Raw genomic sequence first — 20,638 nt, 5'->3', positions numbered from 1 at the left:
GGTGTGGACTGATATCTCCATGGATTTCATCGGAGGGTTACCAAAAGCTCAAGGGAAGGACACTATATTAGTGGTATTGGATAAGCTGACTAAATATGCTCATTTTTTTGCGTTAAGTCACCCTTATACAGCTCAGGAAGTAGCTGAGTTATTCATTAAAGAAGTGGTGAGACTGCATGATTTTCCTGCCTCAATAGTATCTGACAGAGACATACTTTTCATGAGTCTCTTTTGGAAGGAATTGTTCAGGAGAGCAAGAACCCAATTGAAGATGAGCACAGCCTATCATCCTCAAACTGATGGGCAAACTGAAGTAGCTCACTGATGCTTAGAATCTTATTTGAGGTGTTTAACTGGAACCAAACCAAAACAGTCTCCTTTTAAAGCTTTGTATGTACAGGAACCCCCACTTTTAGTTAAAGTAGCTGAAATTCCTTCCAGATTAGAAGAGGTAAATCAGTTGAGTAAGGACAGAGATGAATTATTGCAGGAACTGAGCTACAACCTGCTCAAGGCTCAGGATCAGATGAAAAGATATGCAAATAATCATAGAAGTGAGCTAGTCCTTTAGGAAGGAGATTGGGTCTTTTTGAAACTGCAACCTTATAGAATGAAGTCTCTAGCAAAAAAGCCAAATGAGAAGTTGAGCCCACGATTTTATGGACCCTACAAGGTGATACAGCGAATTGGAGAGGTCGCTTATAAACTGGAACTCCTAGAGGATAGCAAGATACATCCGGTGTTCCATATATCTATGCTCAAGAAAGCGGTTAAAGCTCACTTGTTCCCCTCAACCATTACCAACAGCCCTGAATGAGAATTGGGAACTGCAGGTCCAACCAGAGAAAGTAATGCAGAGTAGAATTTCAGAAGATGGCAGATAGGAAGTTCTCATCAAATGGTAAGACTTACCCCACCATGAAGATAGCTGGGAACTTGCTGATGAAATACAGACTATTCTTCCTCAACTTGACCTTTGATGACAAGGTCCATCTTAAAGGGGGGGGTGTAGTGATAGATGGGGAAAGGTGTATGTTAAGAGATATCCTTGGAAGAGTTAAAGAGTTTGTTAGTTAGTTAAGAAACTATAAATAGAATTGGGAGAAATTAGTTAGAGGGCAGAGAGAAAATTGGGGAATAGTAGGAGGGTGATGAGACCTCGAACTCATCAGCGTTTGTAACCATTGTTGCTGGTAGCATTCAATTCGAATATACACGAGCTGAGTACAGGAGCCTTGCAGCTGCTACAGCTGATATTTTGTGGATTCAGATTCTTCCTAGTGAACTTGCAGTTCCTCATCTCATTCCTTTGGTGCTTTGTGATAATTCCAGTGCTGCACAGATGGCCCATAACCCAGTTCTTCATGCCTAAGACTAAACATATGGAGTTGAACCTCTTCTTTGTAAGGGAAAGGTTCTTTCCAAGAAGTTGATTGTTCAACACATTCCTTGCTGGCTATGATCAGTAGGCTGATTTGCTCACCAAACCTTTGTCCTCTAATAGATTTTCTTTTCTAAGTTCCAAACTTAATGTTGCTGAGCTCCCTTTGGTTTCACAGCCTCATTCAGTTTGGGGGGGGGGGGGGGGGGGGGGGGGGGGGGTTAACCCGGGAATTTAACCCCAATTTAAAAAGTTGGTTACCCCTTTCATTTATTAATTTAAAGCCCCCCCCCTTTTTTTTTTTAAAATTTTCCCCAAAACCCATAACCCATTTCTTCATCCCTAAGACTAAACATAGGGAGTTGAACTTTTTTTTTGTAAGGGAAAGGTTTTTTCCAAGAAGTTGATTTTTCAACCCATTCCTTGCTGGCTATGATCAGTAGGCGGATTTGCTCCCCAAACCTTTGTCCTTTAATAGATTTTTTTTTTTAAGTTCCAAATTTAATGTTGTTGAGCTCCCTTTGTTTTCCCACCCTCTTTCATTTTGGGGGGGTTGGGGGGGGGGGGTGTGAGTGTATACTCTGTAAGTTAACCCTAAGTTAGACAGTTGTGTACAGCTGTCAGTTAGTTAGTTAGAGTCTCTGCTCTATATATATATCAGATTGTACACAGAGACTTAGTATTAGGCCCACAAACCCATTAACTACTATCTATGGCCCAACAAAGTGGTGCAGTAATATGCATGCAGTAGTGAACAAAACATCAATACGTCATGAGACAGAATACCATATTTCTCTAAGACAGAAAGAATCAATAACTACTAATAGTCTCTTAAAGCATGACTTTATCTTTAACAGAAGGAAATTATTTTACTATAACTTATAGTCGAGAATATACCATTTTCGAACTATGTATTGAAAAATTAAAAATAATATACATAATCTTGATAGAAATACTTCTATATGGGAACAACTAAAAAGTCAAGCAGTTTAAATGGTTACTCTTTGCCCATTCTTACATCATTATCATGTTGAGTAGTTGATCAATCCTAAACAAGAAACATTTTTTATAAAACAACTTAATTTCGAATAAGATTCTGACTTACAGGAATTTGAAGCACAAACCTTGCAATAGTGTCCCTAAGAAATATTGGGTTCAAACGGCCTTTTGAAGGGTAGATAGGATATGGCCTCTCTTTAGCAAAAAAAGACAAATCTTTTCCATCTTCAAGCACATCAATATTATATTCTCGCATCTCATAGTGATCTTTAGCACGCATAGTCCTGACCTATTTTAAAAAGCAACAATCATGTGAAATCTTACAAAATTCCAAAATTAAAACAGAATATTCATGTATAACTGAAGGAAAAATGTTTTATCTTCTTGCATGTATGGAAAAAAGGAAAGTATACTCAATCATATAAATAAGTATAAATATAATGCAAATTTAAAATTTAAAATATAAGACATGTTAGAATATATTGAATATCTTAGATGGCAAGAATGATGCACATAATAGATTAAGATAATTAGTGTTACTTTAGCGATAATTGTCCTCTCTTTAACGACAATGTAAATATTATGCTGTTGATATCATTTTTGAATCTCATAAAACTCTATCTTAAAAATAATCTAGAAACAAAACAAGTATTATCAACATTTGTTGCTGTTATTTTGGATAAAAGATTCAGATTAGTTCAGATTGTAACAATTATTTTACTATTTATTTATGTTATTTATTATTAGTGACAAATCAATGCATATTATGTAAACTTTCTTTGGTAGTTAAGAGATCTCACTCACTCTCTAACATTTGAAATTTGACAATTCTTTATCTACAGTTTTTAAAATATTACCTAATGGTACCCGACTAAAAATCACTACGCTTCTAAGCAAGTTTCTTATTTGAGTCTCCCTTTGACTAAGGAACTGAAGACTCCATTAAAATTGTAATTCTGGTCAAATTACTCCTTATTACAGTGCCAAATTCAACAACCAATTTAGCTGGTTGAATTAATCAAACCATGACTCCTAGGTCTCATCAATTCATTCTATTGCCTGATGATATTTAAATGTTAGGAAATCCCACATCATCACCTGCCTCAATGACGGGTGCAGTTTAAAAACCTGTTGGGCAGCTTCACTTAATTTCAATTGATTATAAAATGAAATCTAACATGGTATCTGCTTATAGCCCATTTTTGTGTAACATTTTGTTTTAAAATGAAACCCAACACGGTACATAAATGTTAGAAAATCCCACATCATCACCTGCCTCAATTACTGGGGAGCAGTTTAAAAACCAGTTGGACAACTTCACTTAATGTTAATTGATTATAAAAGGAAATCTAACATTGTATCAAAGCCTATAGCTCATTTTCATGTATCACTTGTTCTGAAAGACATCAATGGAGGGAAGTGTTGAAAAGTGATAGAGCCAGATGAGTTGGGCTCTCTCAAAAAGCCACACATCAACTGCCTCAATTGCTGGAGTGCAGTTTAAAAAAAACTGTAGGACAACTTCACTTAAAGTCGATCAGTTTTATTATGGAATCTAATACTAAAGGTCAGTTTGGGTAAACAACTTAATTAAGAACTTATTAAGTTCTTATCATGTAAACACTTATGTATAATTTGTTTTATTAATCAAAGAGAAAATAGGGCTAAACTGTTTTCATATAAGTTGTAAATTGTTTTCACAAGGAATCTTGGAGAGCTTATTAAAATAAGCTTAAAATAACATACAATTTATTTTTGTAAGTTCTCCTAAACATTTACACAAATGCTTATGTCATAAGTCCAAAAAATTGTAAATAAGCTCTTCCAAACAGATCCTAAAAAAATTTCAATGCATCTAAGCAAATTTCTTACTTAGTGGCAGGCAACCAAACATGAGTCAAACTCGGAAAACAGAACATAGATGTTTATTTCACACAGTCCACCTATCATCACCTTCAATACTCATTTATGATATCTTGTATCAGTTTGAGGAAATAACAATCCCTCCACACATCGGAACTTGCAATACAATAAGAAAACTGGGTTGGAGAGAAGGGGGAGTATAACAAACTCACCTTACCACTAACACATACTATGTCTCCCTCTTGATACTTTTCTGCAAGGTTTTTAAGGAAAGCTTTAAAAGTAAAACGTGAGCCACGAAAAAATTTCTTCAGATGCAAATAAACTGTCTTTTGCACATCAATAGTTACATGCTCAGGAGCAGATTCACTTTCAGCAACTTGACAGCCCACAACCACCTCAAGAAATGAAAATGAAAAATTAGCTTTGACTCCCCTGCAAATGAAAATAAATATTAAATCACCACCAGTTTCTAAAGATATTAACAGAATGTGATTTTACACACGATGACATGCACATGGATGCTAGACTCGGTGATTTCATGAGCCCTAGTGAGTTACTACTTGCTACCCCAAAAGCTTAAGTTGCTAGGTGAAGCCACATGAATTGCTCTATTCCATATTTAACAAACACCCTCACATAAATGCCATTTGGGCTTGAAGCATAGATAATGCGCAAACCCATTTTTATGATATGCTGAAATTCATTTTTTTAAATTAGAATAATGAGAGCAAGAATTAAAATCTTGATCACGTAATCAAGGAGGTCAGCTCTGATACCATGTCATGAACCAACTATTTCAAAATCTAAAGCTGTTAGGTAAAGACACCCAAAAGCTATTATGTCTAACAACAGAAATAAAAATAATGGTTTAAAAGTTTGAGTATTTCAAAGTTGCAAAGTATGATTAAGAAATCAATTTAACTTATTCACTATATGAAGACACACAAGCCACTTAAACAGAACAGGAATGTAGCAAGAAGAGGTTAGTTAATGGTTCCCCAGCCTTACGCTGGTGTATATGTGATAAGTATTTTAGATAGACATAAAACTATACATTTTATTAGCATTCAAATTGCAGACAGGACTTTAATGATTCATTAATCATCTTACTTACAGTTACTGCAGAAAGTTTGGTCAGACGGTGATATGCTAACTAAGAATGTTGTTTGAGCAGGTGGAAAGTGGAAGATGGAAACCCAGAATGAAAAGTACTTTATCTAGGTCAAAAATCATTTTAAACGCACCCTCCATTTTTCACCTCTCAACCAAAACACATCATAAGCATCTTCAAAGACATTAAAAAAATTGGATAATGGAAAATGTGTGAGCATACATCAGCCACAACAAATATCTAATTCAAGTGACAAAGCAAGCACCAAGAGAACCTATGACAAGATAACAGGATACAAATATGCATAAATCAGGTCAATGAATGAAATAGAGTCACCTTGAAGACAAGACTTTTCCAACAAAAATCAAATATTGCCCATCATCAATTTTAGCATGCGCATTCTGCAGATTGGCATATGATCGTGGAAAGTGGAGCAGCAATTTCCGTAACTACACATAAAGAGTGGGATTAATGTGAATCCAAACATTTCAAAACTGAAAATCCAAAGAACTACACATTTTTAAAAATCCAGTTTCAGGAACCCACCGTGTGAAACCCATAGTTATCCAACTGCTGGTAGTGCCTCTTACTTAATCCAGGTATGCAACTTACAGATTTGTCAAGAAATAACTCACTGGGTGTAGAATTTGATTGTGACTCCATCCTCACTTTCATTTGAGAATCTTCCCTGGTGATTTGATCCAATTTTTCTTCATATATTGAAGGCGTCAAATCAGGCGGCAAAGGAGAAGGACAAGAATCTTCTTCTCCTAATGTGGAAGATGTGAGACTAGAATGACTGGCATACAGAGAAGGCCGTTCTTCAGAGAGAGTACTTTGCACCCAACTAGCCTCTAAAGAATCAGAAAAAGAATTTTCAAAATTTTCCGTTGCTAAAGAGTTCATTGTCTCAGAACATGACCTGGTCCCATCATATAAATCCACTCGAGGAGCATAACCCAAAGTAATTGACGGAAATCTCTTACATATCAAGGAGATGTCCAGATCATCTAATGCATCTTTTGGACTCATTTTAGATTTCTTTTCACCGCTTCCATTCCCAATTAGGTCAGGAAGGTTATAATCCATAAGAGCAACTACCTGAAAGTATAATGAATTTCAGTCAATGATACATTCATCCGTGCAGCCATAAGCATTTATAAACAAACTATCAACATTTCTTATCAAGTCATGCATTCAAAGCAGTAAGCTAAAAAAAATGTCAAAAACAATCATTAGATTCATAAAAGAATGAAGGAGATGAAGAAAATAAGCATATGAACTTCCAGAGACACCTCAATGTCAATCAATCAGATAACATCAAATTGAACTTGTAAACAACCAGTTACAGGAAAGCAAAAGAAAAACAAGGGTCAAATGTGTTTCAAGTCTTTCAATTTTTTGTCAAAACTGCTTTTAATCCCTATGCTATAACAAAAAAAAAAAAAAAAGATGATGCTAGTCGTTGTATCTTTTATGATGGATGAATTTCATCACCCACCCTAGCATCCTAAGTTTCACAAAGTGGGGCAAAATTCACCAATTATAAAAAATACAATGACCAAAGTCATTGTTAAATTCAGGATTGTCTCACGTAAAGGATATCTACCTGTAGTCTATATATTAAAAAAAACATCGTTTATAAATAAAGTTTACAGACGTTCTTAAACACATATTACCCAAAATTTAAATACAATAAACTAAAAAAGATTAAAAAAATAAAAAGTATAATCACTTAAAACTTTTATCAAACACAAATGTATAGGTCTACCTTATTCCGCAACTTGGAACCGCTTCCCACACCTCGCGCAACCTTCTTCTCTGCTAACTTATGCTTGAGCCGGTAACACATTTTCGAAGGTACAAAACTACAATACCTGCAACAATAACAAGGCCACGTGTCCTCAACCTGGATCATATATAAGCCCAAAAAGGTAAAATGCTACAAATAATGCGACGCACCTCATTCTTCTATTGAGAAAGGTGCCTTGAAAGGGCACAACATTTGCGAGTTGCTTGCCACAAAGACATTGAAAAGACGCAAGAGTTGAAAGAAATGTTTTAGGAACGAGAAGTTTAACGACATGAAGTGTATATAAAAGCTTCGTGAAAGAGATGAAGAATATGAAACCTAGAAATTACCATCGCAATGTTGTCGGAGGCGTCGCGACTGGCGAGGAAGAGCAAGAGATTCAGAGACAGAAACGGAGGGGCACAGTTATCATTTCAGTTTCTTTCTATTCTTTACCAGTTGCGAACTTAGCGAATGAAAAATAATATATATATATATACATATATATATATATATATATGACATAGCACTAACGTATCACTAACTGAAAAATTTGTTAGGTATTTGATAAAAAAAAAAAGAATTTTTAAATAATAATATGAAAATGACCAAATTTTTAAGTATGAAAAATTTATTTAAGTCCATCTGAAAAATAATTTTCAGTTAATAAATGATAAGGAAAAAATTTATCAAAATAAATTATTTCATTTTAGATAAAATAATAAATGACAAATTTTATCATTTTATTTAAAATAAAAATGGTAATAGTAAATTTAACTTCTATTTAAAAGAAAATCTTATACGTCAATAATAAAAAATAGTTTCTTAAACACTTTTATTTGATCAAATATTTGTAAAATTGTCAAAAAAAATAAAAATTAATTAAAATAAGTGGATGAACATATATGTAATTTGCTTTTCTATAAACTTAAGAAACTTTATCCTTTTTTTTAAGATTATTCCTCATTCGAAATAAGAAATACATTAAATTAATAAGATATTTTTTATTGGTAGGAATAAAAAATAGTATTTGAAATTTACAATAACCCACCTATCAATTTATTATGTTTAATCAAGTGAACTAGATTAATAAGATAATATTAAAGGTGAAATTAAAGAGTTAATACATACATTTAATATTTGGACAAAGCTAAAAGAGAATGGTGAAGGAAGAGTAAGGGTAGGCATAACATGTTACATGCGTACATTGATCATGGTCCGCAAAACAGCAATTATATATGGTTTAAATAAGTTTTTCATGTTATATATTAAATAAGCTTTTCATACATAAAAAGTTTTCAGATTATTACCTAAAGATTCATTTTTTGTCAATTACCTATCTGAAAAAAATTTCAGTTTCATTTTATTATCTGTCGTTAGTTGTCTTCCGTTAGGTGATGATGTGGCAGATAGAGTGTCACGTCATCACACCAATCACTAACACGTCAGTGCCATATCATTAGCGGTGATGATGTAGCAATGAGGTGTCTGTGACAAGGCATAATGACACGGCACTCCGTCTACCACGTCATCACTTAACGAAAGGCAACTAACAATGGTAGTAAATGAATGCTAGAGTGTGAGTGTGTGTGTGTGTGTGTGTTGGATTCAACTCTTGTGCAAAATTGAACTTTGATTGTAGAACAGATAACGATGAGGTAGAGCACAATAGCATTGGAAGGTTTTGCACCTAATGTTGAATTTTGCACAAACACCACACCCATGATACTCATCTTGTAAAGTAAAGGTTTTAGTCAAATCTCAATCCAAGAAGGCGGTGAGTTATCAACAATCCTAATTAATTCACGCATGGTTGTTACAGCGGACTACCAAATGTCAATTTTTTTATTATGAAATTGAATTTTGGTTGGTGTTGCTCTTCTTTGTTCTGCTCTCTCTTGAAAATTGAAATTAAATGAAGTTTAACATGTTATGATTTGTTAGAATTATCAATGGAAGTTGTTGTAGCAATCATGCCTAGTTAAAACGAATGGTTCAAGAGGTGTCCATCTAATTTATTTACATCAGGCATGGGATTATCATTATATCTTTGATTTGAACTGAATGACTGCTTTTAGTTACAAATTTTGGGAGGTAATGCAACAAAGTTCTTAAGGAAGCTTACAGATGATGAAATAACGTTCTTATCATAATTTGCTTTGAATTTGTAAAAGTTCTTCACAAGAAATTTGCTCTTTGTGGTGAAGAATATCATTAGTGCTACAGAAACTCTTGCAAAGCTTAATGTTCTGGATAATGCTTTGCTAGACAAAGTTTTTGGAGAAAGATTGCTTTTATTTCTTGTAAGTTTGGAGAGTTGATGTGAATCCCCCTTGCCTTGCTTCATTTTGGATCAATTCTAGGATGGAATTTGCACACCAATTGAGTTAGAAACGTATTTTAATTTTTATTCGTTTCTCGGCCTATAGAACTCAAATTGGAACAATTCCAAAATGAGGTGAAAGAGGCCGTTCTGAAATGCAATTTAGGCACAAAAAACACCGAAAAAGGTGATGTAGCTCCATGTGGAGCTTGTAGGCCTTGGATCTTCTTCATCAATGGAGTCTTTTGCTTCTTGAAGATTAATGGCAGCGGAATGAAGAAGGAAGAAAGATAACTGGAGACGTCACTTCAAGGAGAAGATGAGTCAAGAAGAAGCTCACCACCATTGGAAGTCATGGATAAGAGCTTGGAGGTAGGAGAAGAAGAATAGAGGGAGAAGGAGAGATTTCTTCACTAGATGTTGGGTGCACGAGTGATTTTACAAAAGACGGTTGCACCACTCAAAACATTCATCATACCACTTATTTTAGGGATTTGATGCCTAATAATACCTATTTTGGGCACCAACAGAGCACAAGGATTTAAGCTCTTGCGAACCAAATCTTCATCCAACAACTCCTTTACTTTAGGAATAAACTCAAGCCCAAGAGGTGTGGCAATGCTAACAAGTGTCTTTTTACAAAGGAGAAAATGTGGAGGTTATCTAAGAGGGGAAATTTCTTTAATATTTGTCTTTATTTCAAAATGTCTTTCCTTCTTAGCTAACCTCTTGGAGGAGACACTTACCTCCTTATACTCCTCCTTAACCATTAAAGTTTGTCCTTCTTCTTGGGGGTAGATTTCTTCACTAGATTCTTCCCCTTTTGCTTCTTCACTTTCACTAGAGGAAGGTAAAGTAGTAGCCTCATAATCATGGTTTTCTTAGTGGGGCATTGAGAAGTAATGTGTCCTCTTCCAAGACATTTAAAGCACTTTATAGAGCTAGTCTTTTCTTGCATACTAGCCTTAGGGGGTTGTTTTTCTATTGTCTTCCCCTTATCATCTTTGGGCTTAGAAGGTGTTGCCCCTAAGATGCCTAGACCTTAGTCTTTCTTTGGATAAGAATAAGAGCCATAAGATTTTAAAGTAGACTTTCTTTTAAGTTTTTGCTCTACCCTTATTTCCCAATCTAAGTAAGTCTCTGCATTGTCCTTCCCATGGAAGTATGGGAGGTTAAAGTTAGCCACTTGAGGCTTTCTTTCATTTTCTCTCCTATGGGAGTGTGGTCTAAGATGTGACCTATGCCTTCCTTCATAATAGTCATAAAGTTCTTCACTTAGGCTCTTGCAAGAGTTATGACTACTATAGGATGCATGTTTTTCTCTTTTCATTTCTTTCATTATTTTTCTTCTTTCTTCCTCTCTTATTTTCTCTCTTTCATCTTAACTTATTTCTTCCACTCTTTTTTTTCCTTTTTCTTTTCTCTCTTGTTTTTCTTTCCACAACTTAAGGGATCTCAACTCATCTAATATCTTATACAAGGGGTCTTTAGGAGTAGAACCCTCATCATTAACACTAGATGAAAAATGAAGACTCATGTTGGTTCCTAAGTTGTGGTTCTTTCTTGTTGGGGGTTTGAAAACAAAAGGTAAAAAAAACTATGATTGAAACTAGCCAAAATAAACACTAAAAGTGGTGAAACATAAGGTAAAAACTAATTGGTAAAAGGCAAGCTATCTAGGCGGTTTGACAATGGAAGGTAAAGGAAATAAGCTATGAAAGTAAGCAAGAAATTAAAGTGCAAGAAATGTAAACTAGGCGGATCCTAAGAGTGTTTGGATGACCTCATTTAAGGTTCCCAACAAAACACTCACTATCCTAAGGGAAAATTGCCTAAAATTATTACACACAAATGGAAGTAGGGTGACCTATTGGAGGCTCCCAACTTACTTCCAATGAAAAGCCTTTTTGTTAAAAAATTTGAAAGCAAAGCAAATTGCCAATTACAAAATTACAAAAAAAAAAGTCTTCAATTTTGGTGGCTATTCTCTTTGTGGTGTTTCACTCAATTTTCGAGTGCTTCTTAGTCCAATAGCTCATAAGGTGGTTGACCCCTTGCTTCTTAACTCAAATTCTTCAATGGATGGCATCAATCCTCCTTTCCAATTCCCTATGTGGCAACTCACAAACAAGGAAACAAAGACACAAGCAATAACCAAAGACCAAAAAAATGAAATGAAAGTTAAACCAATAGAGTTTTAACAAGACAAATTTTCAAGTATTATTCAACAATTAAAGCAATGAAAAGCATATAAAAGCAAGCTAGAGCTCAAAGAGAAACTTTGAATGGCTCTAGAGTAGAGTAACAAATACAAAAAAAAAAATTCGAGAAACCTCTAGTTTTGGGACTTGTTTTCACACTAATTTTCAATTAAAATTTCAGAACTAAAATTGGTATAAAATAGGCACCAATTATAGAACAAATTTCGAGCCAAAACAACAAGCACACTTCCTTTTCACATTTTTTTCCTAGACACTGATTTTTTTGCCAACTTGTGTGATTTTTATTATTTTTTCCTTTTATCCAAATCGCTTGGTTCTTCCTTTATAATTTTTTTTCCAGATGTCCAGAAACTTCAGTAAAAAATTTAGCTCAAAATTCGTAGTGACCAATTCTCAGTAATTTATGCAAGTTCGTATGTTCAAGTTGTCAGCACTAGCGATTTCAACCTAGAAATCAAGAGTAGTGTTTATGTTGCTTAAGTCTTGGATAGTTACAATTTGTGTTTGTTTAGGCTCAATTATCTTGAATAACACAATTCAAGAGAGCTTAAGACTTATTTTGATTCACAAATCCAGCCACAACTCAGCACCATAACTCAACTTCATCATAGGCATCATGTAGGAAACTTAGAAAACAAAAAAAAGTTCAACAACAAGATTACTTCTAGGAATTGATTTAGAACATGTTATTAACTAAATAACATGCATGAATTAAAATTCAAAAGATAGGCTAAGAATGAAAAGAATACATGAACAAATGTATCTAGAATTCAATCAACAAAATAAAAATTCAACACAAACTTAGAACATAATGTGACAATTACTATGACTAAACATGACTCTAAGACAACATGGATTAAGTGATTTACACTTATACTTTTGTGTTTTTTTTCTAATCAATATTTTGGAAGAAAATTTAGATCTAAAGGTTCAGCACAAAGATATTATGACTCAAAAATGATAGAACCTAAAATCAACACAAAAACATGATTCAAGAGTAGATCTATAAAATTTGAACCATAGAAATGCAAGAACAATTGTAGATCTAAGATTTAATCGCTTTATTTTTTTGAATCTACTCTAAACAGCACCAAACCACAAGACAATGGAGGATATACATGGATAATAAGATCAATAACAAGGAATTAAAGTGAATTGACCGAACAAAAAGATAGAGGAAGCAAAAGAACATCACCTAGATGAAGATGCTCTTGATACCACATGATGTAACTCCATTGGAGCTTGTAGGCCTTGGATCTTCTTCATCAATGGAGTCCTTTGCTTCTTGAATTTTAATGGCAGCGGAATGGAGAAGAAGAAGAGTTGAGAGGAGACGCCACTTCAAGGAGAAGATGAGTCAAGAAGAAGCTCACCACCATAGGAAGCCATGGATAAGAGCTTGGAGGTAGGAGAAGAAGAATGGAGGGAGAAGGAGAGAGGGAGCACGAAATTTGTGCCTCAAAAGAGGTCTAAACTTTGAAGTGTAATTCTCAAATGATCAAAGTTAAAAAAAATGTACACACATGACCTCTATTTATAGCCTAAGTGTCACATAAAATTGGAGGGAAATTTGAATTTCTATTCAAATTTCACTTGGATTTGAAATTGAATTTGTGGAGCCAAAATTTCACTAATTATGATTAGTGAATTTTAGTTATGGTTCAGCCCACTAATCCAAGATCAAGTCAAAGATTCTCCACTAAGTGTGCTTAGGTGTCATGAGGCATGTAAAGCATGAAGGACATGCACAAAGTGTGACTATATGATGTGGCAATGGGGTGTAGCAAGCAAATGCTCACTCCCCCTCTAAAATTTAATTGGATTGGGTTTGTCCTAATTCAATTAAATTTATTTTCCAACACACACATCAAATATTCACTTAATGCATTTGAAATTACAAAACTACCCCTAATACAGAAACTAGTCTAGGTGCCCTAAAATACAAGGACTGAAAAATCCTACATTTCTAGGGTACCCTACCTACATTATGGAGCCCTAAATACAAGACCCAAAAATAATGAAACCTTAATCTAATATATACAGAGATAAGTGGGCTCATACTTATCTCATGGGCCTGAAATCTGCCGTAAGGCTCATGAGAACCCTAGGGCCTTCTCTTGCATCTCTGTCCCAATCTACTTGGAGTCTTCTATCCAATTCCCTTCCAGGGTAGGATTGCATCAAAAGGTTATGTAAAATGAGAGATATGCAAATAAGATATTCAGGCAGAATTACAGAATTAGCTTTGCGGAAATTAAACAAGGAAACAAGAAAGTGTGAAAGGAAGAATAAGATAGGTGCCACAAACAATGATGTTTAATAAGCCTTGAGGATCGCCTCAAGAATTGAGCAATTCTTAATAAGATCAAATGGTTCAAGGATTAGCAGAGACAATTTTCACGCTTCAATGATAAAACCAACAAAAGTCCCTGTCCATTCACTTCACAATTGATTTATACAAATTAGTTCTCATGTACTTGGTAGAAAATAAAAGAAATATAAAATCTCAACATTGTAAGTATAACTAAAATGTCTTAGTGGTTAAGTGAGACATAATTAAGCTTGAGGTTCAAGTCTCAAAACTAGCCACTAAACTTTATTATTGTTATTATTATGATTTTATTACATGCCTTAGTCAATAATTATCTTCTATTCTCACTCCAAGCAAACAACACATGTGACTAGCAACCCACGCATGTAGGCCTCTAGATGTTAGGTCCCCTCATATAATTGGATTGCCCTCAGATTAGCCACTATCTTGGGTCTTTCCTAAAATGCACCCATACCCAGTCACCTGGTTCAAATGTTACCGTTTTCCTTCCTTTGTTTGCATTCTTTTTATACCCTTCTATTTTCTTCTCAATTTGGGCCTTGACTTTCTCATGCAACTTCTTGACATATTCTACTTTAACCTGCCCAAACTTATCTTTAAATTGAGAAATGTTAGGTAAATGCAACAAATCCAAAGGAGTCAAAGGATTAAAATCGTAAACAATTTCAAAGGGTGACATCTAAATAGTACTATGTACAACCCTATTATAAGAAAACTCAACATGTGGTAAACTCTCTTCCCAAGTCCTAAGATTTTTCTTAATAACGACTCTAAGAAGAGTAGAAAGAGTTCTATTAACCACCTTAGTTTGCCCATCATTTTGGAATGACATGTAGTTGAAAACAACAATTTAGTTCCAATCTTTACCCCCACAAAGTTTGCCAAAAATGACTAAGAAATTTGGAATCTCAGTCACTTACAATACTCCTAGGTAAACCATGCAATCTTACCACCTCTTTGAAGAACAAATCAACAACATGATAAGCGTCACCTACCTTCTTGCATGCTATGAAGTGAGCCATCTTAGAAAACCTGTCAAACACCACAAAAATCAAGTCCTTTCCTCCCTTGGACCGAGGCAAACCTATAACAAAATCCATTGAAATGTCAATCCAAGGATGTTCAAGAACTGGCAATGGAGTATACAAACCGTGTGGCATGACCTTGGATTTAGTTTTCTTGCAAACAAGACATTTATCACAAAAATTATGCACATCATGCTTCATGTGAGGCATATAGAAATGATCATGCAAGTTGTCATATGTCTTTTGTACCCTAAAGTGCCCCATTAAGCCCCCTTCTGTGGAAGTAATGACTTCCAAGATTATTTTGATGATGCCAAAGAATCAAGAGTTAAGCAAGTTCCAAAGAATCAGGAGTCAAAAAGCTTCAAGAATCAAGTCTCAAAGAATCAAGATTCAAGAACAATCAAGTTTCAAGATTCAAGATTCAAGAACAATCAAGTTTCAAGAATCAAGATTCAGGAACAATCAAGATCAAGATTCAAGAATCAAGAGAAGACTCAATCAAGATAAGTATTGAAAAAGTTTTTCAAAATATTGATTAGCACAAGAATTTTTCACAAAATCTTTTACCAAAGAGTTTTACTCTCTGGTAATCGATTACCAGTAGCCAACATTGTTTTCAAAACTGATTTACAAAGCAGTAATCGATTACCATGAGCATGTAATCGGTTACCAATGTTTTAAAATTTTAGATTTCAAATTTTAAAAGTCACAACTTGTGATAAAACATTTTCAAATCATTTCAAACTTGTGTAATCGATTACACAATACTTGTAATCGATTACCACTGTTTCTAAACGTTTTGATTTTCAAATTTAAACATGAAGAGTCACATTTGTTGATGTGTAATCGATTACACCTTCATGGTAATCGATTACCAGTGACTGATTTCGAAAAATAAATTACCAAAAGTCACAATTATTAAAGTGACTAGTTTTCTGAAGATTTTTTCAAAAGAGTCACAACTTTTAAAGTGACTAGTTTTCAAAAGAGTCACAATCTTTTAAAGTGATTAGTTTTAAAGAAATTATCAAGAGTTACAAACTTTAACTTGATTCATCAAATGACTATAAATATGTGACCATGGCATGAATTTCAAGAACAAGTTTTTACATAAATTTCTAATTCATTTCTCAACTTCTTTCTAAGAGTTTTTGTTCAATACTTTCTCTTCCAAGAAAAGTTCATTGTTCAAAAACTTGTGCTACTCTTCTTCTTCATTCACTTCTTTCTCTTACCAAAAGATTCAAAGGACCAAAACTTGTGCTACTCTTCTTCTTCATTTACGTTTCTGCTTTTAGTTTCATTTGCGTTTTCTGTTTGAATCTATGGAAGGCTAGATTTTCTGGTGTTGTTTCCTTTTGAGTACGAAGCCCAACTCTCTTTGAGGTTTCATTTATAATGTGGCTTCCTGGCAGTTTCCCCTTCACCAGTTAACCCAAATTCGTGAACATTAATCAGTACACGATTCGTGTTCGATTAATTGCCTCTGAGCCTAACTTGCGTTCATGCTTAATGGACGAAGGGCTAACTGGTGTATGTGTTGCCTAATCACGTATTGACAATCCTAAGTTGATTTTCGCTTAGTAAATTGAAATAAGGTTGGATTAAGTGGTTAACTGTTAGGGACGAATTCTCCATAACCCCGGATAAGAGAATGGCTTCTGAATAAGAGGAAACAACCCATTTTTAATATTAGTAGTTTCGTATTCCAGTTTACTTGTTCTGTCCTTTAAATCACAAAACAAACAACCCCCCCCCCCCAATTGTTACTGTTACTGCAAGTGTATTATGAACATTTGGTTTATCATTGCTCGTTGGAAAACGATCTAGGATCACTTCCTAGTTACTGCATTTTCATGTTTATTTGATTCGGGTACGACCTCGATCACTTCACGCATCATTTCTCACGTGATTTTCCCTTTTTAATAGTTAGTTTACACATCTGTTCATATAAATACATCTCTTTTCACACTAGACACCTATTTAATGAAATATCTTTACCAAGTAACACAAGTTCCCCGAGAGTTCGATACTCGGTTCTTACCATTTTATACTACTTGCGCGATCCGGTGCACTTGCCTGAAGCGAACAACACCCTCCCTCTTTTTCCTTCTCCTTGACGTTTGGAGCTAAGGCCTTACTATCCTTTTTTTTTTCTTTTGTTTTTCTAACTTTTCCTCATCCTTCTTGTCCTTCATTGTAAGTTCATCCTTAGCTACTTGTGAAGATGTTTGAGGATGCAACACAAATTTAGTGCCAAGATGGGTGAGGGTAATCTCATTAGTTAGTCCATTGTAAATGATCTTCCTATCAAATTGTCATGGACTTCCTATGAGAATATGCTCTGCCTCCATGGGAACTATATCACAAATAACTTCATCCTTATATGTCCCAATGGAGAAAGGTACCTTCACTTGTTGGTTAACTATCATTTCCCCTTGTTCATTGAACCATTGAAGTTTATAAGGTTTTGGGTGGGAAATGATAGTGAGGTTCGACTTGGAAACTAATCTTGTGCTACAACAATTGCAACAAGAGCATGCCTCTTGTTCAACTTTCCTTGTCCTTTCAAATATTTCAAAGACTCATGATCATAGTGAATAAAAAATTCATGCCTCTTGTTCAACTTTCCTTGTCCTTTCAAATATTTCAAAGACTCATGATTACTATGAATAACAAATTCCTTGGGCAAGAGATAATGTTGCTAAGTCTACAAAGCTCTAATTAAGGCATACAATTCCTTATCATATGTAGAATAACTAAGAGCAGCCTCATTCAGTTTCTAAAAAAATATGCAATAGGATGCCCCTCTTGGATCAACACAAACCTATGCCTGCCCCAAATGCATCACATTCAAGCTTAAAGGATTTAGCAAAATTAGCCAAAGCAAGAACAAGAGCATTAGTTAACTTTTCTAACAAAGCAGTAAAAGCCTTCTCTTTTTGATCACCCAATTCAAAAACAACATTTTTCTTAACAATTTCATTCAGAGGTGCAACCAAAGTGCTAAAATGTCTAACAAACCTCCTATAGAAACTTGCTAAGCCATGGAAGTTCCTTATCTCACTTATATTTTTGGGGGTTGGCCAATCTTGAATGAGTTTCACCTTCTCTGGATCAACCTGCACTCCTTGTGAGCTAACAATAAATCCAAGAAAAATGACATGGTCCATACAGAACACACATTTTTCCACATTAGCATACAATTTCTCACACCTAAGTGCTTCCAAAACACACTTCAAATGCACAAGAAAAACGACATGGTCCATATAGAACACCTTCTTTTGGCACCATTGCTGGGGAACTTCTTTTTATTTGGAAAGTTAGTTCATTTTTAGGTGTCTATTCTTTATTTGTTATTCTTTGATTATATGTGAATATTTGTTCTCAATTCCTTTTTGTCTTCTCTTATTGAATTGGATAACCGTTGTTCTGTTAGTATTTTATATGCATAGAACTCCCACAGGCAATTTAGTTCCAATGGATTTAGAAATTGAAGCTACATTAAGAAGGAACAGGGTTGAGAGGAGAAGGAAGCTTCTGCAAGACAGAACAGTCGCATCCATTCTTGAGGAAGAAACTCATTTTTCTGATTCATTATCACCTGATTCACCATCATCAAGGGAATCCACTACTCAATTGCCTGAAGCCACTACCATGGCAGACGAGCAGAACTAGAGGATTACCCTTGAGGATTATTCAAGCAGCTCAGTACCACAATTCTTTACTAGCATTGCACGTCCTGAAGTGCAAGCTTACAACATCAACAACCCGCATTCTTTGATTCATTTAATATAGGGGAATTTATTCCAAGGATTACCTAACGAAGACCCCTATGCACATTTGGCAACGTTCATCGAAATATGCAACACTGTTAAGATTGTTGGTGTGCCAGATGAAGCTATAAGACTTAGCCTATTTGTTCACGGCCGACAAGTGTACCAGATCGCACAAGTAGTATAAAACGGTAAGAACCGAATATCAAACTCTTGGGGAACTTGTGTTATCTGGCAAGCTATTTCGGTAAATAGGTGTCTGGTATGAAAAGCTGATTGTGGTTATGAACAAGTATGTAAACTATCTATGCAAAAAGAAAGAAAATCACGCAAGAGAAATGTTGTGTAAAAACAAGTAGAGAACGCGTTGGTCTTCCTAATAGGTTCCTGATGCAAAAACGAATGTTCTCTATCTAACAATGCTCACGTATTCCTATGTTGTCTCCTAGACTGCTAGACCCTGATTCCTCATGATAGCCTAGCCTAATCTTGATCAAGCCTCGTCCGTAGATTCCTCTTGTAAGACTAAACTCAACCAGGACCGCATTAAGACACACATACACAACTAAGGTCTTGTACCCCGATTCCTGGTGATAGTACACAACTTAGCCTCGTACTATCAAGGACTTTAGAATCAGACCAGTTTCCACTATTGAATGACCCTAACAAAGCATGCATCTATGTGATCAAGGTAAAGGCATACTGGAATGGAAAGCAGATAGCACATAGAACACACAAAACATCATTACATAGATAGAAATATATTTACATCAGGTACCTACAGGGAAGATCCAACAGAAGATTTAGCTTTCCATAGTTCGGAAACCTCCTTTACAACACAGAGAATAACAAGATGAAAGATTGCAAAAAATACAAGTGGTAAAGATGTCTCCTTCCCCTCTAGGATCTCACAATCACTCACAAACTCATCTCAAGCTCTCAGAACGGCTTCCGCTTCGAGCTCTCATCTCTACAGATCTTCACACAACAAAATCTCTCAAAACTCTCTGGAACTTGGATCTTTCTCTCCCTAGAACTTCCTACACATGCAAAAGCTTCAAGCCAAGCCCAGACTCTCGTGCATGCTGTCATACCCTAATTTCATCCGGGGACCATTGTTTGATGGCATGCAACCTTTGTTTGACCGCTTCGAGGTACTGGGCACCCTGTGTTGCACAATACGTGAAGTTCCGAGACATGCCGGAAATCAAAAGGAAGCATTGTTACACAATCCGTGAAATTCCGTAACATGCCAAAAATCAAAAGGAAGTATTGTTACGTAATCCGTGAGTTTCCGTAACATTCTGAAAGCTAAAAAAGGAGTAATTACATGACCCGTAAGGTTCCGTAACCTTACAGAAATAAAACAAGTATCGTTACGAAATTCGTAAAGTTTCGTAACGTTACGGAAAAAGAATCACCAAAAAAAAGCAAAGGAGGGTGTATTTAGTAAAAAAACGGGGTGCAAATAGCAACTAGGCCCACTTGGGCCTTCTAGGATGTTCCTCCAGAAGGAGGAAGCAACCTGGCTCGCCTGGGCGAGCTGGGTGGCAAGCTCCTCCCCTATTTTCCTATAAATAGAGGGAGGAGTGAAGGAGAAAGGGTTCAACCCTTCTGGTATTTCTTAATCACTTAAAATTAGTGAGGAAAATTGTTTCCGTGAAGAAAATCCAAGCCGAGGCGCTTCCGTAATGTTTCCGTGGGTGATTTCGCGAAGATTTTCAACTATTCTTCATCGTTCGTCGTTTGTTCTTCGTCGTTCTTCGGTCTTCAACTGGTAAGTTCCCGAAATCGAACTTTTCAATTCC

At 35.3% G+C, this 20,638-nt stretch overlaps 1 protein-coding gene and 1 non-coding gene across 3 annotated transcripts in view; both read right to left on the bottom strand.

Moving 5' to 3' along the window:
* The window catches only part of LOC100806552 (ATP-dependent DNA helicase homolog RECG, chloroplastic), a 51,223-nt gene extending 43,602 nt beyond the window's left edge, over positions 1 to 7,621 (bottom strand). For both annotated transcript variants that reach the window (XM_041017005.1, XM_041017006.1), the window contains exons 1-7: positions 7,500 to 7,621; positions 7,320 to 7,372; positions 7,129 to 7,234; positions 5,904 to 6,458; positions 5,694 to 5,806; positions 4,456 to 4,678; positions 2,506 to 2,669 (exon numbers count right to left, since the gene is read on the bottom strand). In XM_041017005.1, coding sequence (XP_040872939.1) covers positions 2,506 to 2,669; positions 4,456 to 4,678; positions 5,694 to 5,806; positions 5,904 to 6,458; positions 7,129 to 7,234; positions 7,320 to 7,372; positions 7,500 to 7,502 — 1,217 coding nt within the window. In that variant the 5' untranslated portion in view covers positions 7,503 to 7,621. The remainder of the gene's footprint in view (positions 1 to 2,505; positions 2,670 to 4,455; positions 4,679 to 5,693; positions 5,807 to 5,903; positions 6,459 to 7,128; positions 7,235 to 7,319; positions 7,373 to 7,499) is intronic.
* Positions 7,622 to 8,522: 901 nt separating this feature from the next.
* Positions 8,523 to 8,705, bottom strand: MIR4371B (microRNA MIR4371b). Its single transcript, NR_048696.1, has one exon. It is a non-coding gene; the product is annotated as a microRNA MIR4371b (primary transcript).
* Positions 8,706 to 20,638: the final 11,933 nt, after the last annotated feature.

This window comes from Glycine max, chromosome 7 (genome assembly GCF_000004515.6).
Source record: "Glycine max cultivar Williams 82 chromosome 7, Glycine_max_v4.0, whole genome shotgun sequence".
Lineage (NCBI taxonomy): Eukaryota > Viridiplantae > Streptophyta > Magnoliopsida > Fabales > Fabaceae > Glycine > Glycine max.
The sequence above is the reverse complement of the archived record's forward strand: the minus strand, read 5'-3'. Positions and strand labels throughout refer to the sequence as shown.